The 27,847-nt window shown below is 47.1% G+C and overlaps 1 protein-coding gene across 3 annotated transcripts; it reads right to left on the bottom strand.

Annotated features, from left to right (window-relative positions):
* Nucleotides 1–843: 843 nt before the first annotated feature.
* On the bottom strand, nt 844–27,835 carry FKBP15 (FKBP prolyl isomerase family member 15). Of its 3 annotated transcripts, none has more exons than XM_082067958.1 (29): nt 27,681–27,835; nt 26,204–26,313; nt 25,831–25,921; nt 25,122–25,191; nt 23,805–23,879; nt 22,635–22,733; nt 21,541–21,690; nt 20,524–20,592; nt 19,123–19,266; nt 18,518–18,663; nt 17,987–18,035; nt 17,224–17,343; nt 16,870–16,969; nt 15,730–15,833; nt 14,381–14,474; nt 13,464–13,573; nt 12,703–12,813; nt 11,932–12,026; nt 11,158–11,260; nt 7,936–8,107; nt 7,346–7,482; nt 6,854–7,009; nt 6,030–6,182; nt 5,614–5,706; nt 5,080–5,190; nt 4,492–4,599; nt 3,537–4,282; nt 3,055–3,145; nt 844–2,598 (listed from the first exon to the last, which is right to left on the bottom strand). In XM_082067958.1, the coding sequence occupies exons 1-29, from the start codon at nt 27,734–27,736 to the stop codon at nt 2,524–2,526; spliced, it is 3,738 nt and encodes a 1,245-aa protein (XP_081924084.1). In that variant the 5' UTR covers nt 27,737–27,835; the 3' UTR covers nt 844–2,523. The 3 variants fall into 3 exon arrangements, with proteins under 3 accessions (XP_081924084.1, XP_081924085.1, XP_081924086.1); XM_082067959.1 differs by having other exon boundaries at nt 25,831–25,918; XM_082067960.1 differs by lacking the exon at nt 27,681–27,835 and having other exon boundaries at nt 23,805–23,874; nt 26,204–26,251.
* Nucleotides 27,836–27,847: the final 12 nt, after the last annotated feature.

Below are 27,847 nucleotides of genomic sequence, written 5' to 3'. Positions count from 1 at the left end.
CCAGCTTCACCCGTCCTGCACCCACATGGGCACAGGGGACAAACGTGGTTTATTTTAGGTCCTGAGACAGATAAAATCTGGGTGCTACAGGCCTGGTTGAGGGGAACGGGTCTTGAGAGAGGTCGAGAGAGGTTCTCCTGCCTCTCTGCTCTGCCCTGGGGAGACCACACCTGGAATATTGTGTCCAGTTGTGGCCCCTCAGTTCCAGCAGGACAGGGAACTGCTGGAGAGAGTCCAGCGCAGCCACCAAGATGCTGAAGGGAGTGGAGCATCTCCCGTGTGAGGAAAGGCTGAGGGAGCTGGGGCTCTGGAGCTGGACAAGAGGAGACTGAGGGGGGACTCATTCCTGGGGATCAATATGGAAAGGGGGAGTGTCAGGAGGATGGAGCCAGGCTCTTCTGGGTGACAACCAGTGACAGGACAAGGGGCAATGGGTACAAACTGGAGCACAAGAGGTTCCACTTAAATATGAGAAGAAACTTGTTCGGGGTGAGGATGGCAGAGCCTGGCCCAGGCTGCCCAGGGGGGTTGTGGAGTCTCCTCCTCTGCAGACATTCCAACCCGCCTGGACACCTTCCTGTGTAACCTCATCTGGGTGTTCCTGCTCCATGGGGGGATTGCACTGGATGAGCTTTCCAGGGCCCTTCAACCCCTGACATTCTGGGATTCTGTGTCCTGCTGTGAGAGGGACAAGTTTCCCATCTCAGCTCCCGCACCTCAAACCCTGTCCGGAGCCGAGCTGGGACCATCCTGCATGCTGATTTGAGGCAGGGCTAAGTCAGTTTTCAAGTGCATAGAAAGGGATCGGGTCAGACTAGAGTAAAACCCATGCAAGCAAAGAACCCAGGTTTAATTGCACTTTATTTTTCAAAAAGTGAAATGCAAACCCCTCAGTTGTCCATCTGTGGCAGGAAACAGGAAGCGGAATTTGTTGGTGTTAGCAAGGACCTCAATGGGACACAAGCAGAGTCGGGGGCCCACGGCCAGGCCAGGGCGCCCGCGCTCAGAGCAGCCCCGGAAAACCCGAGTTTCACCCACATCACAGCCAGCACTGAGTAACTATCTGGGGCTTTGAGCTCTGGAGCTTCCCCAGGCCAGCCCGGCTGAGCTCCCGCTGCGAGGCAGCGTCGGCCCGGCCCCGGCGCAGCTGCTGCACAGGGGGTAGTTTCTCCCACCATTTGGCAATTTACTGCACTGAGGACACAGCGCAGGGAGCCCCTGCAGCCCCGGAGCATCCACCGCTCTCCCACACCAAGAAACTGCAGTGAGCGGGACACAGATAAAAGTGTTCAGAGATGGTACGAGTCAGTTGTAGAAACTAAACTAGGGTGGAATTATTTAAGCACTTCCGTTTTATTAAGTTAAGGGGTGTTTATTGGTTTTGAAGATACTAAGACCTGCTCCTACTTTTAAGCTGTGTTAGTGCCGGTGGGTGTAGAAGCAAAAGTGCCATGAGAAATCCATGTTTGCCCAGCTGTCCGTCCTCACCCCCTTCCCCTCTTGCTCCTCTTAGACTGAAAATTTCCACTGTGCCAGCCTCGGCAGATCCTGGTGAGGTTGGGTTACAGCTTCTGTCCGACCATCGCCACGTTTTCACTTGTGCCATGATCATCACACTTTAAACAGCAGCAGAGAAAAAGGCACAGGAGTGGGGCTCGGCTGCCTGCAGCACTCTGGCCAAGCAGCACATCACCCATCCGTACCACTGCTGCCAGCGCCGGCGAAACACAACCCCGCACAAAAACCTCTCAGTTCTGCACAGGAGCAGAGAGGAGGGGAACTGCCTGCACCCCAAATCATTCCCATGAGGCCTCTGCGAGCCTCGGGGCCTCCATAAAACACCAGCGATCGCTGGGTGTCTGTGCTGGGAGCGCTGGTGTGACGGAGCCCTGAGCCTCAGTGCTGCTGACGGGTGCCCCTGCGCTGCGGGTGAGCGAGCACCGCACGTGCCGCAGCTCTGGACGTACAACCGTGCCGAGCTGAAACGGCTCCCCGCGCCACCCGGGTCACAGGAAACACCATCTGGGGGTCTCGCGGCCGAATCTCACCCCGCAGGCTGCTAATACCTGGTGACAAACCAGCACAGAGTCCCCAAGAACTAACAGGAATCTCCCAAGGAGATCTCCACTGGGCAAGGAGGAGAGATTGTAGTCTGTTATTTTAAAAAGTAGTCACCTGCTGCAGGGTCCTGCCAGACTTGTTCTTCTGAAGCACTTGAGGAAGTTCGTATTTGCATAAAGGTTCAGATTAATGAATCGACGGTTCACAGAAGGACAGCGATACAAACGTGCAGTAAGACCGGTTGGTTCCTTCAGCTCATCCCCAACCTCTGCGCAAGTCTGTCAGGTCAGAGCGACAGGTCTGAGCACCCAAGAGCCTCGTGCTCTCAGGCTCCATCAATCTGCAGCACAAGAGCCTGGGAAGTCCCTGGTTGTCCCCAACTGTCCCACGTACGCAGCTCGTTAAGTGCCAAGTGCACAGGAAGAGGCTGTGCCCAGAGGAACAGGCTCACCCGCCAGCTCTTCACCCCAGCCAGTCCAGATCATCATCGTCATCATCACCGAAGAGCGGAGCGGGAGGGGGACGCCCCTTCATGCTCTGGAAGTAAAACCAGAGGGAAACTTCTCAGTCTGAGCAGCTTCCCAGTATTTAGGAATCGCTACACAGTTCTGGCTGCGAAATCTCCATCAGCTTTAGGGAGATGATATCAAGCAGCCTCGTTACTGTTGTTTTTGTACTTCTCATACAATGGCTTAACACTCCAGGAGAGATGCCACAGGCTCCAAGGGGCAGGAGAGGATAAGACACTGACACCCTTCCGTTAACCTGGCAAGTCTCACCGACTTTATGCCAGCAGGAGTTTGTCATCACAACCTCAGCCCAGATGACCCCTCCAAGCACAAGAAACAAACCCAGATACTCCTGATTCACACAGAGAATGTACGGGAAGCTTCAAGCCAGGTACCCCCACAGCCATGGGAGGGTTTCACAGACAAGCTACAGGTTAAAGCCCGAACCAGTTTAGGAGTGGAGAGATATTAAACAAACACGTACCACTTCCTCCTCGTCCTCCTCTTCAGAGGGAACCTGTGGCTTCAGTGGTTTATGAGATGCTGTTTCAAAGAAGTTGTCATCCTCAAAGAGGCTGGAAGAAGATAGAGAATTAACAGATGATGGGATTTTGGTTTCATAAATTCTGTTGAAGAGCGATGGAAACATTTTGTCACCAAGGCAAATTTTTAAGGCATGTACTGTTCACCAGCGCAGAACATTTCAGCAGCAAGACCTGGCAGCTGCTGGTATCAGAGCCCAGAGATGGCACACGCTCCTCTGAGCTCAGCGGGGAGCTGTGCCCGGGGGTAACGGCACCAGAGCCCCCACCCAGACACTGGGCTCATGCTGTCCCAGGTCACCACCGAATGGAGCTGCGGCTCTGCACGCATCCTGCCCGCGGCAGCACAGCTGTACGGGCCGCGCTGCTGGAGCGGGCTGAGCTGAGCAGCGGGGCTGCGGCTGCCCCCGCGCTCACAGCTCACCTGGAATCTTTTCTCTTGGGGCTGGAGCTCCCGTCCTGCCGTCCTGGGGATGCTCTGGTGACAGCCGAGCTCTGCTCCGCTGTGCTGGGTACCAGCGCAGGTTCCTTCTCAGAGCTACTTTCATCTGGGGGGTCTGTGCACTTCCTCCCCTCGCCATTCAGGGGAGGGGGCTCTAAACCTTTGACAGCCTCTGCTGCCTTTTGCTCCTCGGCTGGCTCCTCCAGAAGCGCTGCCACATCCGCTGCTGCTGGTTTGGCTTCTTCAACAGAAGGTTCTGCAGCTTCTGTCTGCAAAGATATTCTGGAGGGACTGCGCTCAGTCTCAGCTTTCCTGGTGCGACTGCTCTCCTGCCTCGGCTCAGCTGGGACAAGGTCCTTGTCCACCGCAGGAACAGGCTCTCCTGCACGCGCAGGACCCGGGCAGCATTCAGGAGAGAGATGCTCCTCCTGGACCTTCTCATCTTCCGACACCACGTTCCCCTGTGTCACCTGCTCGTCTCCAGGAGCTCTGGGCTCGGCAGGCACAGGAGCAGACTGGCCTTCCCGCTCACACACCGAGGAGCCTGCGGTCGCGTCCCCCGGCCCGGCCGGGAACGCAGCGCCCTGCGCTGGGCTGTGCTGCACCGGCCCTGCGTGGTTTTCCTGCGCTCCATGCGATCCCTCCTGCCTCGCTGCTCCAGGTTCCTCCTTGTGACTGTCACGATCTGCTCCCTCCTGCTGCTTGCTGAGCAGCTGCAGTGTCACTGTCTAAAAAATTGAGCAGAGAAAACGCAGGTTGCATGCTAAACATAAATGATCACGGGTCCCTGCATCATCTGCCACTACTGGGCTGCTTCTGTCACCCACAGCGAATTTCTGCTTCACAGTTATTTCAGACTCACGATGCAAATCTGTGGTTTTAGCCCAAGACTCATCCTCTCACACCGATCACCTTTTATCTCTTACCACTGTCGTACCTTAATAGTGTTCATGACAACACCCAGCACTGTCCTGCCACTGTAGGTCTCTTCCAGCTCAAATTCACCCCGAAGAGATTGAAATACACCATTCATTATCTTCTTTACCTGGAAAAGAGCAAGACAGGAAACAAAAGACGTGATTCATTAACATGTGAAGCACTGGATTCAAGATCAGATACTTCTCCGGGTGAAGAAACAATAAAACCAAACATGCAGTTTACAAATTACCCACTTTTCTAATGAGAAATTCCAGTAACGAAGCAGAACACATCACACCATTTTAATTAAGAATCAGTATAGATGCACCAAACACATCTCTTCAAAACTGAGGCAGGTTGCACAAACAGACTACACTTACTACTTATTCTTTCAATTTATAAATTAAAACTTCAAATGTTAAATTTAATCTAAAATCAAGGAGGCAGCAGGAACCCTTTCTTCCTCTGTAGATCCTACTACTAGAAACACAGCACTTCTATGCAGGACATGACTCTTTTCCTTCTTATCTCTGCTCAGAGAGAAGTAATTCAAGGCAAATACAATAGATTCGCTTAATAAGGAGAAATATTGGATAGTCAAGCTCACTTCTTCCGTGAAGTCTGCAGGTGAAGGTCTGTCCTGATCCCTCTGCAGTTCTCGGATGCGTTCTTCATAGCGAGCCTTCAGCACCCCGAGATCAGACTGCAGGGCTGAATACTGCCAAAGGGAAATCAGAACTCAGAGCAGCCCCACAGACACCTCCGCATCGAACCTGCTGTGAGGGGGGCATCTGTAAACAGGTTTTTAGTGAGGGGGGTCAAGTGCCGAGTGGAGTTTTGATCAGGGCTTTGATAGGGAGTTGCAAAAGATTTGGCTGAAAGTAACAGCACCAACATAAAGATACCTGACCCAGACAAAGCCTTGGAGATCTAGAACTGTGTCATTATTTCAAGTGACACCAGGAATGGGCACAGCATGACTGAGATCCCAGTGAACCGAGGGCTGGGTCTCATCACTAGACCTGCTCAACGTGGAGCTATTCCTTCCCTCCCATGCTCTGGAACTCATGTTCTCATTACTCTGGACACAGGTAGTTATCACACTCCAGTTCACATTCAGCTGCCACATTATCCCCTTTACCTTATCTTTGATAGGCTCTAGTTGCTCCAAACGTTGCTGAAACTCAGACGACTTTTGCTCCTCTGCTTTTTTCGAGTGTTTTGCAGCCGCGAGCTGAAATACAGGAACCCGACCATCAGTTTACAGCCCCTCTCAGCGTCACCCACTTCACCCAGGACAGCACAGACAAGCAGAAGAGATTGTCGCTGTTGCTTTAGGCTGAGACTGACACCACCTGGGCTCTCCCTCATTCAGAGCTGCAGCAGTAAATTCAGTAACCCACAACCCCAACCTAACAGATATAAGTACAGACACATCCTGTAGACAGGACCAAATTCCATAACAGTCAAGCAGTTAAAAAGTCAAATCACACAGAGGCAGGAGAGGACTGCTGGCTACAGTTTCTGGTTATTTAGCAATATGGAGCAGCCCTTTACCTTCTCTTCCAGCTGGGACACCTGTTGCTGCAGGGAATCTCTCTGCTCACACACCTCCTGGTACTGCCTGACGTGCTGCTCCTTGGCCGAGGCCAGCGCACGGTCACATTTGGCTTCCCACTGCGATTCCAGCTCTGCCTGGATGAGTGACAGCTGTCCATCACACAAGAGAGATCATTAGGAACACACAGACACAATCTGTGTTTGCATAACAAGTGCCTGGGGCTGGACAACATCCCCTGCCCTGGGCTGGGATACCCACCCTGCAGTTGTCACCAGCTCCTGCCCACACCCCCCCAGTTCAATTCCAGCCACAATCCCTCAGGCTGGGCTGAGGCTCTGGCTCAGATTTTGGGTCTCTTGGCAGATCTCTGAGCAGCCTTTCACTATCAGCAGTACTGGGTGCTTCTCTGTGCTACAAACTCCTTTGGGAGCCTTTCCTTTCCTCAGGCTGACACTGTTTTTAACAGCGTTAATCTGATGCCACATGCCAGTCTGCACCAAAACTCTGCAGCCACACCAGTGGTGTGGGATCTGAGTCGGAGAACGACTGGAACATCATGGGCCCACTGCCTGCTCAAACCACCCACTTCCTTAGAGACATCTGTGTAAATCCTGAAGTCAGAAGCAAGGCCAACAAACACCAAAGATATTTAAAAAAAAAATCACCAAAAAGTGAACCACGTGTTAAAGTGAACCCCTAACAGCAAGTGGGTAATGTTTTCATTTTTTCACTACCTGAATGGTTTTAGTCACTATTTTTTAACTCTAGGTTCCTCCAAGTCCTCCAGACACTTGCTGGAGAAGCTCCTGTGACTCCTCACCTGCTCCGCTGCCGCCTGGTCTGTTGAAGTCCGGGCCTTTTTCAGCAACTGTCGAAGCTTGTCCAGCTCCTGCTGATACGACCTGCGTATTTCTTCCATCTCTTCCTCTGCCTGAGCTCTCTCTGAGAGGGATTTCTTCTTCCTCTCTGCAAGATTCTGCAACACAGGGCAGGACTTAGAATAGGCCAGACCGCACCAAAGTAGCTCGTCTTCCTTGTGTACAAAGAGCTTCCATGAGCAGAGAATCATATCACTCTGAACTCAAGCTGAGATTTCTTTTATAGGCAGAAAGGTTACCATAGTACTGCTTAAGATATTAAAAAAAAAAAAAAGAAAAAACCAGATGAGCACAAAGGATCTACCAGCACAGGGATCCTTGCCTGCAGATAAGTCAAGTTCACCCAACTTGCATATTTACAACAAGAAAGGTGGGTTAAATGTCAGCAATAGCTGGAACCCTGCACCCCTCTGCAGCGCTAGCACCAGCCTTACCCTTTCCAGAGTCTCCTTCTCCACTCTTAGGTCCGTCAGCTCCTCTTCCAACACTGTGATCTTCATGTCCAGCTGTTTGCGGCTCTGCTTCTCAGCTTTGAATCTGGTCTGAGTGTCCTCAGAGGCTTCTTGGAGCTCTGCAAAAACACACTTTACTGTAGGTTTCAGTGCTACATATTTCGGATGAGCGTGCTTGGGGGTTGACAGGAATAAATAGTGTCTGATGCACAATGATACCAACCACACTGCTCGCACCTACAGTGGCAACTAAAATTTATCAAGAGCTTCTTCAATGCTTGTATCTAAACTTTTAACTTTTCAACCATTGGATAATCTCTGGCTTCTCTACAAGATGTTAGACAGTAACGCCAAGAGCTTGTTTCTACAGAAGGCGTCCCTGTGACAGCACGATTTTGTCGATGGATTCAGCCTGCTTTCCTTTCAGTGGATGCATTCAGACATGTCAATGCATTGCTATCCCTCTTTGACACCCTTGTGACTGACCCTAGGGAAAGCAGGGATACTCCAGAAGGAAGGAAAAACCTGTGAGGGGAAAAAAGGACATAAAAGAGCTCTCGTGGAACACAAACCTGCCAACTGTGCCTGCAGTTTGCCGACTTGCGCCTCGTGTCGCTCTGCATCCTGCGCGGCAGCAGCGAGCTGTTTCCGCAGGTCCATCTCCTTCTTCTGCTGGGCAGTCAGCTCCAGCTGCAGCTGCGAAACCTGCGCCATGGCGGCTGCCAGCTCCTCCGTCACCTTGGCCTGCAGCACAGAACCGAGTGGGGAAAAGGGGAAAGGGACACGTGAGTGCAAGGAGGCACCAGAACTGTTCTGACAGAAGAACTGAGAAGGTGATGCAGACCTTACAGGGGAAGTGCTGGGATTCAGCACCTCACACGTATCTCCAAATCTAGAAGTAATGATAATTTTTTTGCCACATTACTGTGAGTTGTTTGGCTGTACCCTGCCTGGACTGACTAGAAAGCTGCACAAGGCCAACAACCTCCTCACTGCTTCAATTCACCTCACTAAGTCTTCCTGAAAAGCTTAAATGTGTTTTTAAGACCAGTACCAGAACCTGGTGACTCTGCTCAGAGCTTTCAGACTATATTAGTATCTACTCAAGTAAAAGCTTGGGCTCAGACATCTAATTATCTTCAATAAGCTTACAAATCACTGAAAAGCCACACAAACGCAGGCTTGTTCCAGCCAGAAGAGCATCCTCCCTCCAGAGCACGCAACACATCGTCACCCTGAGGTGCCTGCGCAGGTAAGCCTGTCACTGCAGCACCGTTCTCATTGTAATCTGTTGGCCTGTTAAGACCTTGAGCAATGCTAAGCCATGGAAAACCAGGTACTAATAGAGCTTGCCAGACAAGTTGTAACCAATATGTCAGGAGAGGCTCAAGGCATCAAGACAAAGACACAAAGTCACATTCTCTTCAGACTATGACCACCATCTTCTGGCTGCAAGCAAAATTGTTCCAGCTATGGTGAGAATGAATATGTGCCAACCTTGAGCGCTGGGATATTACACTGTTAATTTTAAAAGGAGGCAGCATTTTGACAGAGACTGGCTAAACCCAGATCTGCTTTCCTCTTAGGTTTCTGTAAATACCTCATTGCAGTTCAAGATAATAGCTCCTAGCATGCTGCAATAAAAACAAAACCCATGGCACAGCTAAGGGTTATTTAACACTCGCCTTTGTCTTTAATAGCACATAAAGAAAAGTGAAAAGGAAATCCTATGCCAGGAAATGTTACTAGACCTAAGTTTCTGCAGTGAACGCTTCATGTCTACACTGGCTCAGCTCCAGCCTCCAGCTTTCAGGTACCAAGAATCTTATGTGATCTGTATCTTCTGACAATTATACAATGATGTCTAATTTCCCCCATGGGGGAGGTGAAATGAGGAGCAATGCGACAAAGTTCTCTGAAAGGGCTCCCCAAGAAAGAGGGAGCCAATGGCTACACTGCCACTTGTAAAGCCCTTTGCCAAGTGGAAGATTTGTGCTAATTCAAGATCTGAGGCAACTCTTTGAAGGCCAGTGAGCTGGTTGAGGAGGAAGCTGGGCTGGCACTGTCTCGGGGACAACGCTGCGTCACCTGCGGTCAGACACACTGCCTCACCTGGTCCCAGCCCCGATCCGCTGGCAGCGTGTGCTGGGAGGAGAAAGCAGCGACAGGAAACAGGAATGGTTAAGAACACAACTTGAAAGGCAGAGGCATTCATCATCATCAGAAAAGCAATTATAGGAGCCTAAGGCATGCAAGAGAAGTCCTTCAATTATTCCAAGAACTCTAAAAGCTTAGATAGAAAGACATAGTGAAGCTCGGCTTAAAAAGAAAGAAGCTAAATGTGTTTTTACAGGTACACTGCACACACAGATGGAGGAACGGTCCTACACCTGACGACAGTTCCACCGCACTGGTTATGGAACACGAGCTGTGATGTGCTCTGCCAGAGCTGCAGATCTATAACCCAAAGCTGCGGGCTACTAACACCTCTTCTCAGTGATCCTGGGTACGGATGCCTGGCCTGTATCACAAAATGAATGGTGAAGGCCAATTTTTAAGTAAAGAATAGATAAAATAGCTTAAAATTCTCTTCCCTGGTTCTGTCTGTCGCTATCTCAGCCATTGCAGTCACAGAGCAAGCTGGGTGAGATAAAAGGAAGAAGGAATATCAGCCTTCATATTTACAGTCAATACTCTCACAAAATGAGGGGAAATCTTCTTCCAGTGCAAGTGACGGCTTTTCTGGTCTAGCCCTGAAGAGGAGGCCCAAAAGACTCCTGAAGATCCTATCTTGTACTTCCAAGAGATGCTTCTTCCTCAAGTTACTTATTGCACAAGCTGGATGTTTTGTTCACTGACAGACGGAAATTGTATAAATTATTTCAGCCTGACTTATTCCTGGTCAGAATCTCTCACACTCCCTACGTATTATGGGTATGTGACCTGGGCACTCAGTGGAAAAATACAGTCCCTGCTTTACTGTCTGTTTACACCAGCATGAATTATAGAATCGTTTTGGTTGGAAGAGACCCTTAAGATCATTAAGTCCAACCATAGCCTAAGTCTAGCACTAGACTATGTCCCTAAGAACCTCATCTATACGTCTTTTATCAGCTGTATATTGCTCTATTCTTTAGCATACTTTGGAAAGCTGCAGGTTCCCTTATTTTTAGGTGTGTCAAGTTATGGTTACCAAACAGAGCAAAGTTTTATTACCTCACATTTGAATTGGAGAGATACACGACTCGGCAGGGGAGCACGAGACTGAACGTGGTGTAATTGAAGAAGCCAGTGCTTGACGAAGCACAGAAGACACGAGTGCAGAGCTCAGAGCTGGCCTTAGCTAGGTCAGGCTCTCACAAGTGGACATTACAGGACTTGCAGCCACGTGTAAGCGCATCTACCGGCTTTGAAAGCTATTTGCTAACAGGCCCTTTCACAAAAGCACAATACGTTATTAGTAGAAACAATGAGCTTTGGACTAGTATTTAAAAAAAAAAGTGTAAAGAAAGTGCAATGAAGAAACTCTAGTCCAGGGGTGTCAAACTCATTTTCACCAGGGGCCACATCAGCCTCCCGGTTGCCTTCAAAGGGCCAAATGTAATTTTAGGACTGTATAAATGTAACTACTCCATTTATAGGTTCCTAAAATTACATTACCATTTCTTTCCCAAAACACCTTCCAAAACATAAGTTCAGGACTACAATTGTCTTGTAAGAAACTGTTTAAGGCTTCAGTGTGTTTTAGTGCTACAAGCAGCCCCTTCCCTGGCTCTGCTCATCGCCACCATTACCTTCTCCTGCTCTGCATGCAACACTCTTGCCTGTGTGTTCTCGTTCGTTGTTCGCAGCGAGTGGTTCCTCTGCTCCATCAGCAAGTTACTTTGTTCGACGTATCTGTGAACGGGGAAGACCGCGTGAGCGCTTGTGTGAACACACGACTCGGAGCGAAAGGCTGATAGAAAAGGTGATGTTTCAGAGCAGTTCTCATCACGACAAGCCCCAGACAATTTTATGCGATGTCCTGCACTAAGGGCCTGATCTCCAAAGCGTGGCAGGGCTGTGCCTGGCACAGCACATTCTGGCAGTTTGGATAAGCGCTTTACCTTTGCAACAACTCTAATGTTCCTATCACGTGGTTAAGAGTTTTGATAAAGCGATACCCACTGATTTTTGCCATTTCCCTAAACAAGTTATTCCCCTTCTCAGACTGAATGGAACACACACCCAACAGTGAAACTGGGGACACCACATCCCCTACAGTTTCTTCCACCTTACTAAAAAGCCAGCACAAGTACAGTAACTCCCAGAAGCAGAGCAAGGTAGCTCAAAGATTGCATGAGGGTTTTTTTCCCCTTTTACACATTCATGTTTACTGTAAAACAGTTTTGGAGACAGGCCCTGCAGAGAGAGGGGGAGAAAAACCCAGCCTTCTAATGCCTTAAGAAAAAACACAATACCAGGACATGTCTCTGTCCTACAGAACACCCCTCCTAGTTGTGCCTAACCAAGTGTAAGCTAGAAAGGCTCTGCGGATGCAGTGAGCCTGTATCCTCCCCACTCCTTACCTCTGGTTCCGCTCAATCAGCTCGCTGATCTTCTCATTCTGCTCCTCAATCCGACTGCTCTTCTCAAATATCTCTTGCTTCAGTCTCTCGTTCTCCTAAAACACAGCCCAGCATGAACAGTCATCTTATTCGGACTTCCCTGAGGCTGTGCCTAAACCTTTGTTTTGCACAGACGCAGTACAGCAGTGACTTATCACCTGCTGTGGTATGATAACATCACAGGAGGGTGTCACGCTACATTTAGCAGGAATCCTGGCACAGGACAGTAGTTACCAAACCACATTCTAGAGAATATTTTGTCTGGTTGGCGTTTTCACCCACAAACCCCAAGATTGTAAGGCTGCTGCCTAGATAAACTACAAAGCATAAGACTAAGTAGTGAAAACCAGAAGTAAGTGTTTTTTTGCAACATGGTACTTCAGCTGTGAATCTGCTCTGCAGGACACTGTGAGTTAAGTCCATAAATGCTTTAAGAAGAGGCTGAATTTCTCTCACATGACCCTTTTGTCAAGACCTATTAAATACCAATAGACCAACTCTTGGAAAGTACCCAAACCACAAACTGTTGAGAAGAGCTTTTTTTTGTAGGAGAGGGGTGGAAATCACTGTATGTCTCATGCTCTTACCCAGGCACCTGGCTTTGGCCACACAAAAATAGAACCCATGGGCAGATGGACACTTGGGCCAAGCTAGTACAGTTGCCTTCACTAGTAAAAACACGGGAGGCTCCAGTTCCTAGAGAAGCAGTCGAGCAAGGCTGGCCATGCTCACCTGGATTATGCGCTGGATGTTGCTCATGATCATGGAGGCTTCCATAGTGACAGAGGAGATACCAGGCAGCAGGGAGCTGTTGCCAGCGTTCTGTTTCGTCAACTCCTCCACCTGTGGGAATAAAGCCATTCTTGAGCCAAATGAAATGAATGTATGGCTGTAGGGAAGAGTCAGATATCTGCAAAGATCTGTTTTGCTGTTCTATCTGACCAATTGTAGGTATATGCTACTGTACCAGCTGTGACACCTCCCGACAGGCAGTGCATATCTCCAAACACAACACACCATATGATATTTAAGACACTAAGAGGCAGCACCTTCCCCCAAGCCCAGTGGTTTTTTAGAGTAGCTGAACTGCTACCACTTCAAGGTCTGATAACAGCTGAATTTTCACTAAGTTAGTATAGAATCATAGAACATCCTGAGCTGGAAGGACCCACACAGATCGTGGAGTCCAACTCCTGCCCCTGCACAGGACACCCCACAGGTCACCCCGTGTGTCTGAGGAGGGTGTCCAGTCTCTTCTTGAACACTGTCAGGTTGGGGCTGTGACACCTCCCTGGGGAGCCTGTTCAGTGTCCAGCACCCTCTGGATGAAGAACCTTTTCCTCATGTCCAACTGACCCTCCCTGGCTCATCTTCTCATTCCCTCAGGCACATCACTTACAAACTTACTGCTGCCATTTAGAGCCAACTCCTCAGACCACATTTGGTGAACAAATAGCAGCAACATCATTAACAAACCTTAACATTAACATTACCTTGGCAGCCAGATGATCCATTTTATCTACTACTTTGCTAACAGCCATTCGGATCTCGGTGTTATGCTGCCGAGCTTCTGTCATCAAGAAGGAAGTAACATCCCCGGGTGCTTGAATGGAAAGAAGAGAGATCTCTAGTCATAAGGGGAAAATTCCTGCACACAGACATACCAGAAGTGATGCTTTGCAGTTTGATGCCTGTCAAACAGGACAGACATTCTCTCCCCAGAATAAAAAGGGACATGGTATCTGGAAAACTAATAACGTAGTATTCCCAAATAACATGAATAGGTAGGTTTATGACTACAGGAAATTCCTGAGCCACATGACAGCACACAGGTCACCAGGAGGGAAGCCCCAGACAGAACAGCAGAACACAACAAGGTCCAACCCAACAGCAGGAAGCAGGGTTGACTTCTGAAACTGAACTGAAAAACAATGCTCCAAGAAAGGTTCGGCTGTACGCGGTCTTCACCAAGAGGTATTCTTACTTAAACGGTTCTTTAAATGCCTTTGGTCCTTCCTAGGTTACACATTTTTTTTTGGCTATGTCCTCTAACTTAGCAAAGTCCCCTCTACGTACACTTCAGTTCCCTCCCTGGCTGGTAGGACACCTGTTTACTATTACAGTTATATTTATAACTGGAAGCACCAGCTATAAAATGCCTTTAACAATGTACAGCCTTGGGAACACACCTAGAAATTCCATCCATTTCCACACCACACAAAGTTCCTTGAGAAAAACATGGATATTTATTGGGAAATGTTTGCCCTCATTTGGCATTAAAAGTTAAGAATTTGTGAAAGAGTGTGGCGTTTCAGACAGAATAAATGTGTGCATGCTACTTTTGCTACCTAAATCATCATCATAAAGTTTATTGCAGCCTCCTGAAAAGCAGATACTTGTTTAAACATACCTTGGTAAGGAGCAGGATACATCTGTCCTACAGGCTGGAGCTGAGAAGCAGACGCAGCAGTTTGCGGATAAGCAAATGCCACACCTGGGTACGCCTTGGAAAACAAATTCCATAGGTTAGAATATGTTTTGATATTTCCCCCCACTCACACTTAAGTGGTTTTCATGTTTTTTAAACCCAAGAGCAACAATGGTATTTGTAAAGTAAAAAACCAAACAGAATTAGAGAGCAGGAGGTCAAACTACACAACAGTCATAGTAGAGGGATAAAACCACAAAGCCACTCTTCTTTCAAGGCTTAGATACGTGTTCAAGTTACAGCAGCTTAATAAGTTACCTTCTTCACTGAAGTTGAAGCAAAAGCATGTTTGCGGGAGGCAGAGGTCAGTGTGAGCAGCTCACAGCAGCTCATTGCGTTTCCAGTTGCAGAGTTACACTGACTTGAACACAAAGCTACTCCTAGAAACGGCTCAGAAAACGCAACTCGACTGACTCGATTGCAACTTTACTGCTCTGTGCCCATCAGAAGCAGTTAAACATCTTGGTGAGTGCATTAAATGCTACGAGTACCTCACTCATATTAATTTAATTCTCTCAGGCAAGGACAAAAAAAAATTACAATTCAACTTGGGTCAAGTTTCTAGAAGAATTCAGAACATCAGGGTCCAGCTTTCAAAAAAAACATATGTCCAAATCACTGTCAGATTAAAACTTCAGTTTAATGACTAATTTGTATTCCATCAAACAGAACAGCCTATGTTTATCTTGTTACTTGCCACAACTTCCTCATTCTCAACACAAAGAGAATGCAGAGTCAAAGCAATTCACCAGTTGTGGGTTTTTCATCCATAGTGTTTGTACTTATTATCAAATATTTTCTTCCTCTGCCTGGACCCTTTAAAAACAAACACTGACCGGCATAAGCCCCCAAAGCCCCCTTGTTAGCAAGTAGATTACACCGCATTACAGGAGCAGCACCACTAACTTTTTAAAAGGATTATTCTTTTGCTGGATGAAAAACCACAACCCGCAAACACAAATGTGCAAATGAGCTCTTGGAAAAAACGACTGAGAAAAACCTCAACTAAAATGCTTTTGTTTTTACCTGCTCTCGTTAATTATTACTTCAGCTTGAAGAAGCCATCAGCTGGCAGAAAATTAGCCCTGTTTGATTAAATTCTAAGAGGCATGCAATAGAAAGGTGAGAATGCCAAAGAGTCCCAGGAAGGAGCCTGGAATTCTCATCCTTACGTGTTGCTACAGAATCCTTGCTCCCAGCCACAGAGAAGACAGTAAGACATCCGAGAAAGGACAGAATTGTCAATATTCTCCTCAATTTGGTTTTGGTACCTGAAAGCCCTGTGCTCCTCCAGGCAGAGTTGAGTGAGGCTGGATCGTTGCAGGTATTAAAGCAGCAGAAGATCCGGAGGGTGTAGAACCAGATGCTTGAGGTACTGAAAAGGAAGACAGACATTCAGCATGCCATAAAGCAGCTAGAAATAATTTAACTCAGTGAGAAATGGCCAAAAGGTCACTAAATGGAGAAAAATTTACCACCAGCCTGTCTGCAGCCTTGTGAAAATCAAATCCAGCCAAGCGAGTGATAAAAGGTCAAGTAAAAAGTCACAGAAATGTCAATTCTAGCTACATTTAGACAAGCGCTTTTCATTCAAACAAAGGCGGCTCTGAAGATACTGACACGAGATGTTACTCAGGCTGAGTCTAAAGCTCAGCTGATCTACTGCTGACATTACTGTTCCATCACGGGGGGACAGCTCAAGCCCACTTCAGAGCTGCCAGCCCTTTGATGTCCTTTGCCATTATTTCCATAATTTTCAAACTAAAATAAAATCTGTTCAGTGGGCAAGGATTTGTAACAGTTACATTTACAAATCACACATCCTAGATATCTTAGTGCCACCCCAGCACCCACGATGACAGAGCAGCTCGGGCGCTGCGGCACCTTGTCCTCAAGCAGTAATTGTGTGCACAAGATCACAATGAAGACACACGCCAAGGGAAAGGTTCTTCACCCAGAGGTGCTGGACACTGAACAGGCTCCCCAGGGAGGTGTCACGGCCCCAACCTGACAGTGTTCAAGAAGAGACTGGACACCATGCTCAGACACACGGGGTGACCTGTGGGGTGTCCTGTGCAGGGACAGGAGTTGGAACTGATGATCCGTGTGGGTCCTTCCAGCTCAGGACATTCTGTGAGTCTATTACTTCAGCCTTGTGCTTTCTGAATTACTCTACGTAGAGATCTTTGGATCAGCAAGACTTATTAAAAATTACAGAATCATTTTGGTTGGAAAAGACCTTTAGGATCATTAAGTCCAACCATTAACCCTTCCAAGTCCACATCTAAACCATGTTCTATCTATCAGTTCCTATTTCAGTTCCTGCGAGGAATCCTCAATTCCTATAGCCCTTGAAGCCTGCAAATAAGTGAAACTTCTCTACACCAGCCCCAGGCTCAGCCCTGTATTACCTTGTGTAGACACTGTGGGCAGTACTGCGTGAGCTGGCTGCGACGGTCTTCCTGAAGATGAAACCACTGGTTGCGCCGTCCCTCTCAGTGTATTTGGATCCTAAAAACATTTCCGCATATTACAAGGAATGCTAAAGAACGAGTGAACAATTTGAAACCAAGATCCCTTGAGAGTAGGTGTTATCCAATAAACTAGCTGAACTAGATAGAAACAATGGAATCATTAAATGCTTTTCTGAACAGAACACGCTTTCCCTGCACAAAGGGAGAGTTATTGCTACAGACTTCACTTTAAGGGATTCACACTGTAGAAAAAGCATCAAAGAAGCCACACTTTTGTGATGGGCGATGTACCTCTATTTCCGAGTCGCTGGAGTCGAGTTGGCTGCCGGCTGTCCCGGCGAGGAAGGGCAGCATGGGCTGCCCCATCTTGGCCATCCGAGAAATGAGCTTTGCCTTTGCTACGTCTGGATTCTGAAAGAAAAGTCTGCAGTTAATCTTTCTTTGTCTCTCAGCACAGGCTTTTGAGACGTTAGAGACATCTCTCAAGATTAGACTCTTCCATGACTGCGTGAAGAACTGATTTTCAAGCACGCAAGATAACATTGTGGATTTGTTAGTGCGGTTTGCTTTATATACTCTATCCCTTTATACATCTCTTTATGTATCTATCCCTTTATGTATCTATCCCTGAACAAAACACAGCAACAAGAAGGAAACGTGTTACTTGAAGCTGCTTAGCAGCTTCTTCTATCTTGAGGCACACACAAAAAGTCTTGTTCTCAGGTAGCTATATAAACTTCCGCTGAATGTCCCAATTACTCTTTGTTATCCATTTTAAATTTATTCACATATCCAAGAAGACAACTAGCCTTCTGAGTACCCATACGGTCATGGTAACCTCGCATTTAAGAGCGGGAATTGGCACTGAGGTTCCTCATGTTCTGTTAATCCCTTCCAAAAGAAGACCCTGATCTGCTGTTAGTAAAGTGAACATTTGAGAGTGTCTTGCTTGCACAATGCTCACTTTATCTTCAGCAACACCGAGTGCAGAGGTGAACCCAGCCAAGCTTTCCTACTTCAGGCTTCAAATGAGTTGGGAAAAAACAGCACTTACTGCAAGCTGTTCACTGATGGAGTTTGACTTGGCCCGAACAGCTGGTTCCCTGAAAAGCCAAACAGTTGTATGTTGATGTTGGAGGTTAACAAAGATGAAATTGCACTCCCTAAAGAGTCTGACTGATCAATTTCATTAATTTAAGCAACAAATGACAATGTAAAATTTGCAATTAAACAAATGAGCCATTACCCAAGACCAACTTATGACTCCACTGCCACCTGAGATGTGAAAGCTGTTGTAGCAGTACGCACACAGCTTAATCATGTTCGGTCTCAGCAATGCTGGAGAGAAATGACTTCTTTCATCTGTGCCCCCTTCACTGTCTCTAAATCTGAAAGTCAGCATTCAAAGAGAAAATTTCCTGCACGTCTCGTTAGCGAGCACTCCCTTGCCACACCAATGGCCCCGAGCTGGCACACAGAGAACCCCCATCTGCCAAATGACGTGTTCACGCAGCATCGTGCCAGATGTTAATGAGCGTTGCCACCTTTTAATTCAGCAAGTTGTTTTAACCGCGCTGCTTCTTACCCAGGCTTCGGAGGTATCGTAGATGGGGGCAATAAACCAGTGTCTGTAGAGAAGCCATCGGAACTGGGTACCGGAGAAGGTGCAGCAGAATCCCTTGAACTGACGCTCTGTCCATCCGAACCAGAGCTTTCCTTTACCAGCTTCACCTTAAAAAGCATGTAACAAAAACGATTATTTTTCTGGGTTCCCAAAAATGTTTTCAGCAACTTGTTTACTGTTGATGGCTACTCCTTCGTCAAGACAGGCACTTCAAGGAAGAGCATACACCTGATTGCAAACTGGAGAAGCTGAGTCTTTAGATCCTGTCATTCCTCACTATAGGTATTTGGTTTTCCCAAGTGACTCACAAATAAAACATGGAAAAGATCCCAAGACAGTTAGAACAGACGCATCTTAGTAAACAGCCTAGAGGGATTTTCTAGGTTTAGGGTTTTGTGTTTACTTTCTTTTTTAATTAAAGATATGTATCTTCCTGAGGTGTTCAGTTTATAACAGTTTGAGCCGCAGTTCCCATGCCTACAGCAGGTTTTCACCTTGCAGACTGACGCTGCCACCCAACAGCCACAAAGCAGATGGAAAATAAACAGCTGGCAGGAGACACTCACCCGCCGAACTTCCACCTCAAACACTAAAGTAGAGTCCGGAGGGACACGAGCAGCCACCCCCTGAGCCCCGTAGGCCCATGCCGGAGGAATGATGAGATATCTTCGGCCTCCTTTCTTCATCCCCATCATTCCTTCTTCCCAGCCCTTTGGTTTTCAGAGACACAACAAAAGAGAAAGTTTAATCCGTGACATTATGGTTTCTCTTAATTACATTGCTTCAGGCGCCAGTTATAGAAGATTACAGAACACATATTCACATTCTTGTGAAATCCTCTTCATTTTGAGTCTGCACCACTAAACCTTTGTCTTACAACAAGTCACAATGGCAAATTATAAATTGCAACATTAATTTAAGAATAAAGATGCAGCTCCCAACATGTTAATATTGAAATAAAACAGATATAGCAATCTCTAGTGTGAACGCTGAAGGCTTCCAGATCTCTGTATAGTTACAGATACCAGGTTCAAGTTTTACGTTTCATAACTTAAGCGGCTATCACAGATCACACTGATATCCTGGAGAACAGGACTGCGTGCTGTGCTGCACAAACAAATTCTGCAGTTGTAGGTGGCTTGCAGGGTGCCAACTTGTCTCAGCACTCTGGGAAGGAACAGGACTCCACATCATTGAGAGATCACTTTCGAATTGCTACGGTTACATTTACAAAGCGCCCACAGAGAAGAGTTGCAGCCAAGGAGATTTAGAAATCAGAGCAATGGGAACTGTCAAATGGATGCCAGTGTATAACAGGATGGCTACTACACCAGGCAATGTTAATAAGATGATACACATTAAAAAGAAATAAAGTAGAAAACCAGCACATCTTCAGTAAAGGACAACTTGTAACAGGTCACCTATCAATTACTCAGGTAAAGGAAGTGACCTGAACAAAACCATCTCCAATTCACAACCTGATTTTATAGAATAACAGAAGGGAGCACCACACCACTTGGACTAAAGAATTATTACAGTCAAAACCCTCACGGTTTGACCACTCCAAGCAGTATCTTTTACTAGACCATCCAGTCAGTTGTCCTCACCCTCCCCTGCCCCTCTCCCAGGTGCTGTGTCGCAGTTATCTGATCACAGAGAGAGGGTTCCCTGAGAACAAGGTAACCCATTAAGTGACTTCCAGAAAAACACCCCAAAGCCCCAGCTCTTGAAAACAGGAAGGTTCCTATTTAACAAACAGGACAACTTCATTCTCACACTGCCAGTGAGAAGGAGACTTGACTGTACAGTGCAAATTAAGAAGAAACAGTTTGAGTGAGTCACTGTTACAGTGTTTTCTATCAACTGAAACATGCAACAGAAATAGCATATATAAATCCTGAAGATCTTCAGTAATTCAAAGCTTTGATACTTCAATTATATTACAATGAAAGTGCTAGAAGTTCTACCTTGATGACCTTTCCGGATCCCAGCTTTAGGCGCAACAGCTTGTCTTTGTTAACATTTGAGTCAAACACCTGGAAAGTCGAACAAAACCACAAAATACACACCTTTTCCAACTGTTGCAAGATTCCAAACACAACTTTACACATTCCATAAGCACAATCTCCCATTTGCTACTTCCAAAATTAATTCTCAGACCTAAGACAGAGCATGGCCAGAGCTTCTAGTCCATTGCACAGTACAATTCCTTAAACTGAATAATAGCTCAGACTTTAAAACAGGTTTGAGCTTAATGGATTGGACAAGTAGAACACTACACAACAAGATGTATCAAGCAGCAAACAACTGTCTAGAAGTTTTGTATATTAAACTAAGACATAAAGCTGAACAACTCTTTCAGGAGACTAGAAATAACTCTGCTATGTACCACTGGTACATAGAGAGAAATGTGTTGGGCAGACCAACCCCTCGAGATGAAAACCAGAAAGCCATTTTTTACAGCAAAAAGATTCAAATGCAGATGGATGCAAATGCAAAACCCCTTGCCATTCATTTTGCAAACAGCTAAACCTGCAGAAGTGTTTTAAAGGTAATATTTGGAAACAACATATGATTTCTTCTGCTTATCGGCACACTGGATTTGACACAGCTGCAGAGGATGTAAAAGTCATCTTATTCTGATAACATTTGGCGATGTGGTTAGAAGGGCCCTGTCTGACACAAAGCAGTTCCTCGAGGCATTTCCAAAGGAGCACAGTGAGCTTCATTGCCCCTTCTAACCATTTCCATTGACATTAATGCATGAGTGCCCATGGAAGTTAAAAGCATCTCAATCACCTCCTCCTGAACAGTAATGGAAACTCTTACTGTTCTCCACGTAACACATATGACCTCACTCATGGTGCCATAAGCGACTGAGAAAATACCTTTACATCAGCACAAATACTATCCTAGATGTGGCTGGTTCCTTCCTGGGACTATCATGCTTACTCAGTACTAGGAGGTGGCAGAAATGTCTTTACCTGTCCAAGCCCGTTGTTCTGGAACAGCCAACCCGTGTAGGCGACCTCCAGGGAGTCTCCTCCTTCTGCTCCCTGCCCTTCCCCAAGCAGCAGATCCTGGCAGAGGACAGAATCAAGCAGAGGGGAGCTGTTCCATTTGGCGATGCACACCTGCAGCCGGAGAGCAGAGCAATGTTCTGGCCATTAAAACAGAGCAGCAAGTTCCACTATGACAGATTTGACCCATTCGCTAATGTACTGATCAAGCCCAGGTTACAGAGGCACTTCAGAGATGTTCTGTGTTTCCTTGTGCTGAATTTTGCTGAGCTATAGAAGTTAGAATCGCAGAATCATTTCCATTGGAAGAGACCCTCAGGATCATTGAGTCCAACCATAAACCAACTTTAGCACTAAACCATGTCCCTGAGAACCTCATCTAAATGCCTTTTAAACCCCTCCAGGGATGGTGATTCCAGCACTGCCCTGGGCAGCCTGTTCCAATGCCCAACAGCCCTTTGGGGAAGAAAATGTTCGCCAGATCCAACCTCAACCTCCCCTGGTACAACTTGAGGCCGTTTCCTCTCATCCTGTCACTTGCTACTTGGGAGAAGAGACCAACACCCTCCATACTCAAACCTCCTTTCAGGTAGTTGTAGACAGCAATAAGGTCTCCCCTCAGCCTCCTTTTCTCCAAGCTGAACAGCCCCAGGTCCCTCAGCCGCTCCTCATCAGACTTGTGAGCACAAGTTATTCTCTGCTCTACAGAATCATTGGTCTCACGATACTTGAGCATCTCATTTAGAAAACCCACCAGAAGTAACAAGCTCCCCATCTCAAAGACGCCTGTATAGAATGAACAAAACTCAGCCAGGCTCATTTTGTAACCTCATCTGGGTGTTCCTGCTTCATGGGGGCATTGCACTGGATGAGCTTTCCAGGTCCCTTCCAACCCCTGACATTCTGGGATCACAGATGCTCAGTCACCATCACGCAGATACTCAGAAAAGCACAGCTCTGACTTCGAACCTTTCAGCAACGAGGTGCTCTCAGAGATACACCTCGATGTGACTGTTGTTCTGAACAGTCAGCAGGTCACACCTGGCACAAACAGTTACCTGTTTACTGAAATCCATTGCTGCCTTTTCTGACTCAAACATGATGGACCAGTTTTGCCTCTGATCATCATAGAACGTACTGTAATTGTTGGGTTGAACCTGTGGGAGAGGAAATCAGTCCTATGTTAGACATGAAAAGATGCATTCAAGTCAGAGATCCACATCCAAAACAAGTTTAAAGAGCTACTGAAATTCAGCAGAGGCAGAATCCTGCTGTATTACTACTCAAGTTCAGAATGCGCAAATTAGGATTTATTTATGTGCTTGTTGTTGTGGAAGAATTATTGTAACTCAAATACTTGAGCAAATATTAAATTCTTCATAGATGCTGCAGCTTTCACAAGATGGTGAAAACTTTCACAAACTAGGTTCTATAATATATAGGGAATTTTTTAGTCTAAGTAATCTCCTTTTTCAAAAGTATTGATTATATGTAGACTTCCAGAGTAGACTGGGGGATCACTCTTTCCTCACTTTCTGAAAAATCCAGGTCACCACTAGCTGAGTACATAACCCATCAATCTTTCAAAACTCACTTATAAAACTCAAGAACAAACCAGAATCCTGGTCAGAAATTTGGACTGAAATACTATTTCAGAGTAGGATTTCTACGTATCAAATCAAGATGTTTTATATCACCTGATGACAAGCTGAGAGCAGCAAATCAACACACCAACTTTCTGTGAAACTGGCAGAAATCAGAACTTCCTGAGAGATCCCATTTTAGGACTTACAATGCTCCACATTGTTCTTATCAGCAGGAAAACGCTGAGTGTCCCATTTCTGAGAGAAAACATTTTCTTGCTATCGTTTCCTTCTGCTTGCTCAGTTGTTTTGTCACTTAGCTACAAATTATTAGCGAGAGCAATTTAGTTCTGTTTCCATCCATCGCAGGGCTGCAAAACTCAAAACACCTCCGCTGTGATCCAGAGGTAATAACACACCTCCCGCAGCGCATAACGCGCGTTACGAAACCTGCTGCCGCCGTTCTCTGCCAAGGGCAGGTGTGACATCCCTTGTGCAACAGGAGGAGGAGCAGAACAGCTCAGTCTCGGTCAGATGTTTGATGGCAAAAGCTATAACCCAACATCTCAGAAAGCATTTCAGGGTCAATTCCTATCTGCTGTGAGCACCACAGATCACCGGATAGCTTCTCATCCAGGGTCTTACCGTGAGTACGAAGCCCGCATGGATCCTTGCAGTCGCGATCTGCTGCTGCTGACTGATGTAGAGGATGATCCTGTACTGGATTCCACAAGGAATTGGGCAGGGAAGAAGAACAAACAGCAGAAACTCAAAATACCTTCAATTCTAACGTGCTTTGCCAAACTATGAGCCTAAGGCTACAGGGTTTATTTGCCAAATACACCTTGCAGCACTTTTCACAGCAAAAATACCGTACTTAACACAATTTTATAACACCTATTAAAAGCCCGTGAAAACACACAAGTGTTATTTAGCGACAGGAATCAAGCAATTCAAAGTAATTATTTTGCAATAAGCAAGATGCTTTAACTAATTCCACATTTTTCGCGGTTACCGCGTGAGAAGTTGGTGCGCTAACCCTTCAACACATCAAACTCACATGGTGTACAGGCATAAACCAGCATTATGGATGGGGTAATAACTTGGAGGGAGCTTTTCAACTACTAAACAATACAGATATAACATTATATTGACATATTTGGCTGTACTAGACATGATCTACTAAGGCAAAGTGCTTTCCTTTGTGCACCTGCACTCAGCACAGTTAACTGGTGAACTGGGAGTGACTCGCTAACTGGTGCCGGTGGTGCAGGTTGTGATATTGTACAGGCAGCCTGAGAACGGCTTTGGTAGCTTCTTTCTGCGAGCCCCGTTCTTCCCAGCTACCCCGCAAATGCCACACTTGGACACTTCTCAGATCAGAGACTTGGGATTTAGTTTACTAAATTACTATTTCTTTTGTTCTTGCTAGAGCAGAAGTAACTTAGTGAGACAACCTGACTTGGGGGATAGGAAACACCATAAATACCAACATCAAGGACAGATCAGAGTATCTAAAGTATCTTTTAAACACAATCTACTGGGCACCCCTGTGCTGCATTCTTAGAGGAGTAATTGGGAAGGAGAGACACTTGTGAAAGCAAAATAATAAAACTTAAGCAAAGCGTTTCTGTACTACTGGACAAAAGTTTGCTTTATATTGATTTCCACAGGCACAGATGTCAAAGAGATTCTGAACCGTCATCAGAATCACTTCCACAAACATTAGAAAAGGTGCAGTGCCCGAAACATCGCAAAATAAGTTGTAAGAGATCTTACAGAGTCATGGATCATGGAAAAGAAAGTTGCTACCAGGGTACATAGCTGAGCCATAAGAAAAGCCAGGATGGCAGGAAAGAGCAAGCATCAAATGCAAAGATCTTCTGGTGAGCTCAGAGAAATGCAGCTGCACACCAGCGTGTTCACAGAATGAAAATGTTAAAGAAGTGAAGTGTTTCTCACCTCTTTAGTAGTGTGGTTCCCCACGACAGCCGCTCCATACTTGCCTTGCTTCACGTATTGCCCATTGGTACTGGAAGACAAGCGAGACATTCAGCTGCAGAACCTCCCCTGCCTCAGATGTCTCTACTGTGGCTGAGCTTTTCTTCTTTAGCCTTCAGGTCCCTTTCCTCATGCCTAAAACGTCAGGCAGTCTTTCTTAGCTTGAAGACACTACAACTTTCTTGCTTCCCACCGACTGCAGGGCCACACATTATGCAGTTTGGGTTGTAAAGAACTCTTTTCACAGATCCAAAGCAACTGAGTTTTCAGATGACGGCAGTGTCAAACGGACAGAGAATTGTACTGCCAGTACTCTGCGCTCATGCCTCAGTTCTCCAGGAGGAAGCATGAGACATAAGCATCTGACAGAGCTGCCTGGAAAAAGGGTAAATGTCAGGCCAGCACCCTAGGATGGAATTCCCTGTAACAGCCAAATCCAGAACTTGCTATTTTTTTGACAATCATGTAACCTTGAACTGCAGCACAATAACCAAAACTTTTTTTGAGCAGAAACTTCCATCAACTTGTAGCATTTGTACCACGCAGACACATGTCTATGAGCAACGGTCTCTTCCCACTCATCCAAAACCACCTTCCCTCTGTGATTAGGTCTTAGGCTCCCAGAGACACAGACTTGAGCAGGTCGCGCAGGAACCCCCGTCGCACTTACTATCGATAAGCATGAACCGCAGTGGCCACAAACACCGAGGGTGCTCCCGAAGCTGCCGGGGCCACAGGGGCCTTCGGGGCTGCTGGACCTGCTGGGGAATAAAGAGCAGGAGAACTTCTCCGTGATACAGAAATGCCACAACACATTCTTTCCCCCAAGGGAAAAATAACTCCAGAAGAAGATTAAAATATAAAGAGTGATATTCCAAAGTCACTAAAGGCCTCTAGAATAACGAGGGCACCAAAGGAAGGGAACATCGTTAAAGAAAAGCCAGGTTAATCATTTGCGCTGCTGTTCTTCACAAAAGCCTTCGTTCTCCCAGCCAGACACATGCTGCAAAGTTTGTTCCCCACACTCAAACACAGTTACTTACCAGCTGCCGTCTGACCCTTCTTAGGCTGCTTCGGTGCCGTGTACTGGAAGAATTCATTGCCGTGGCTTGAGACTGTTTGATCCAGACCAAAGAGAGAGGCCAGCCTAGCGCTAGAAAGAGAAACTAATCAATTTGCCTTGTTCATCACGGGCTTTATAAATAAGGAATATAATTAATCAGAAATTATATCAAATATAAAGTGCTTACCGGCACTTCAGATAAAAACAAATGGATGAGTGTTAAGAAGCTCTATACTTAGCCACTTAATTTTGAATAAGCAGAACCTTTAGATTAAGAGGTTGGGGTGAGTAGTACAGTTGTGTTTCATTTCCTCAAAAGCGACTGTAAGGAACATACTAAGACTGAAACTACACCAAAAAACAGAAGTAACTTCAAAGCAATGACTAGCACCACCCTTATATGAAATAGTTGATAGTTATGATACCAAAAAATCATACGACAACAAAGCAGCAACCATTCAGCATTAGGATTTTTCTTCTTGAAATGTCCAGGAAACACATTCTCCCGTTAATTTTTAAAACGGCAGATGCTCTCCTGTCAAAGGGTGGAAGGTTTAATGCTGCAGGTTATTCCTGCCAGATATTTCATTTATAGTTTTACTGCTTCAAGCCCATTTCAGCTCATCTATTCTTGGTATCATGGGACAAGCAAATAATTCAAAGTACGAAGGAGAATCCACAAAGGACAGCACACTGTCAGTGGACCTGCAGCATCTTACGTGAGATGCTTTTAAAAAAATAATCATTTGCTAAAAAGAGAGAGGGTTCATTTATGAGACTCGTTAGAGAGAAGGTCACTGAGGATGGGTGAGCACAGCTGGAGTCACAGCTGGAACCACAGCTGCCCAGGAACCTTCGGGGGCAACAAGTGACACAATATAAGAAAAACTGACCACGCTACACATTAAAATGGTGTCAACAAAAGTTGTAAACTGCTGAACCTGCTTGAAGTGTTTAAAAATTTTAAAAATGCCCCAATCTGGCATTTTCAGGAATTTCTGCTTCTACTCGAAGTGAAAGCAGCTCATGTCTCATTTCGCCAGCCCGTCCGCTCCTCAGGCAGCAAAGCCCGAGCGGCTGCTCCTTCGGAAAACCCCGCCCGGGGTCCAGGAGCCCCCGGTCCCAGCGAGGGGCTGCCCCGGGGCCCTTCCCGGGACACAGACCGGGGCTAAAGCCGCTCACGGCCGCGCAGCTCCCGCCCCGGGCCCGACCCCGCCGGGCGGATCCTCCGCCCGGAGCCGCCCCCGCGGAGCCGGCCGTCGGGAGGGCCCCGCAGGCCCCGGGCCCGTCCGCCGCTCCCCGGGCCGGGCAGGAGCAGCCCCAGCCCCGGGCTGCGCAGGGGGCGGCCGCCTCGTCCGCCCCCCACCCACCCCAGTGGGGCTTCCCCGGGACCGCTGCCCCGCGGCCCGCCCGGCGACGGGGAGCGGGGACCCGGCTGCGCCCCGCCGGCTGCTCACCCGCTGGCGGGGGACAGAAAGTCCGCGTCGTCCTCCTCCGCTGCCGCCCCGAACATGGTCTCGGAGCCCCCGCCGCCCCGCGGTGTCGTAAACGCGCCGCCCGGCAGCGCAGCGCTTTCCGGCCGCGGCGGGACGGGACGGGACCGGCACAGGGAGGGACGCGGAAA

The sequence above is a fragment of the Streptopelia decaocto genome (genome assembly GCF_964273445.1).
Source record: "Streptopelia decaocto genome assembly, chromosome: 17".
In the NCBI taxonomy this organism is placed as follows: domain Eukaryota; kingdom Metazoa; phylum Chordata; class Aves; order Columbiformes; family Columbidae; genus Streptopelia; species Streptopelia decaocto.
The sequence above is the reverse complement of the archived record's forward strand: the minus strand, read 5'-3'. Positions and strand labels throughout refer to the sequence as shown.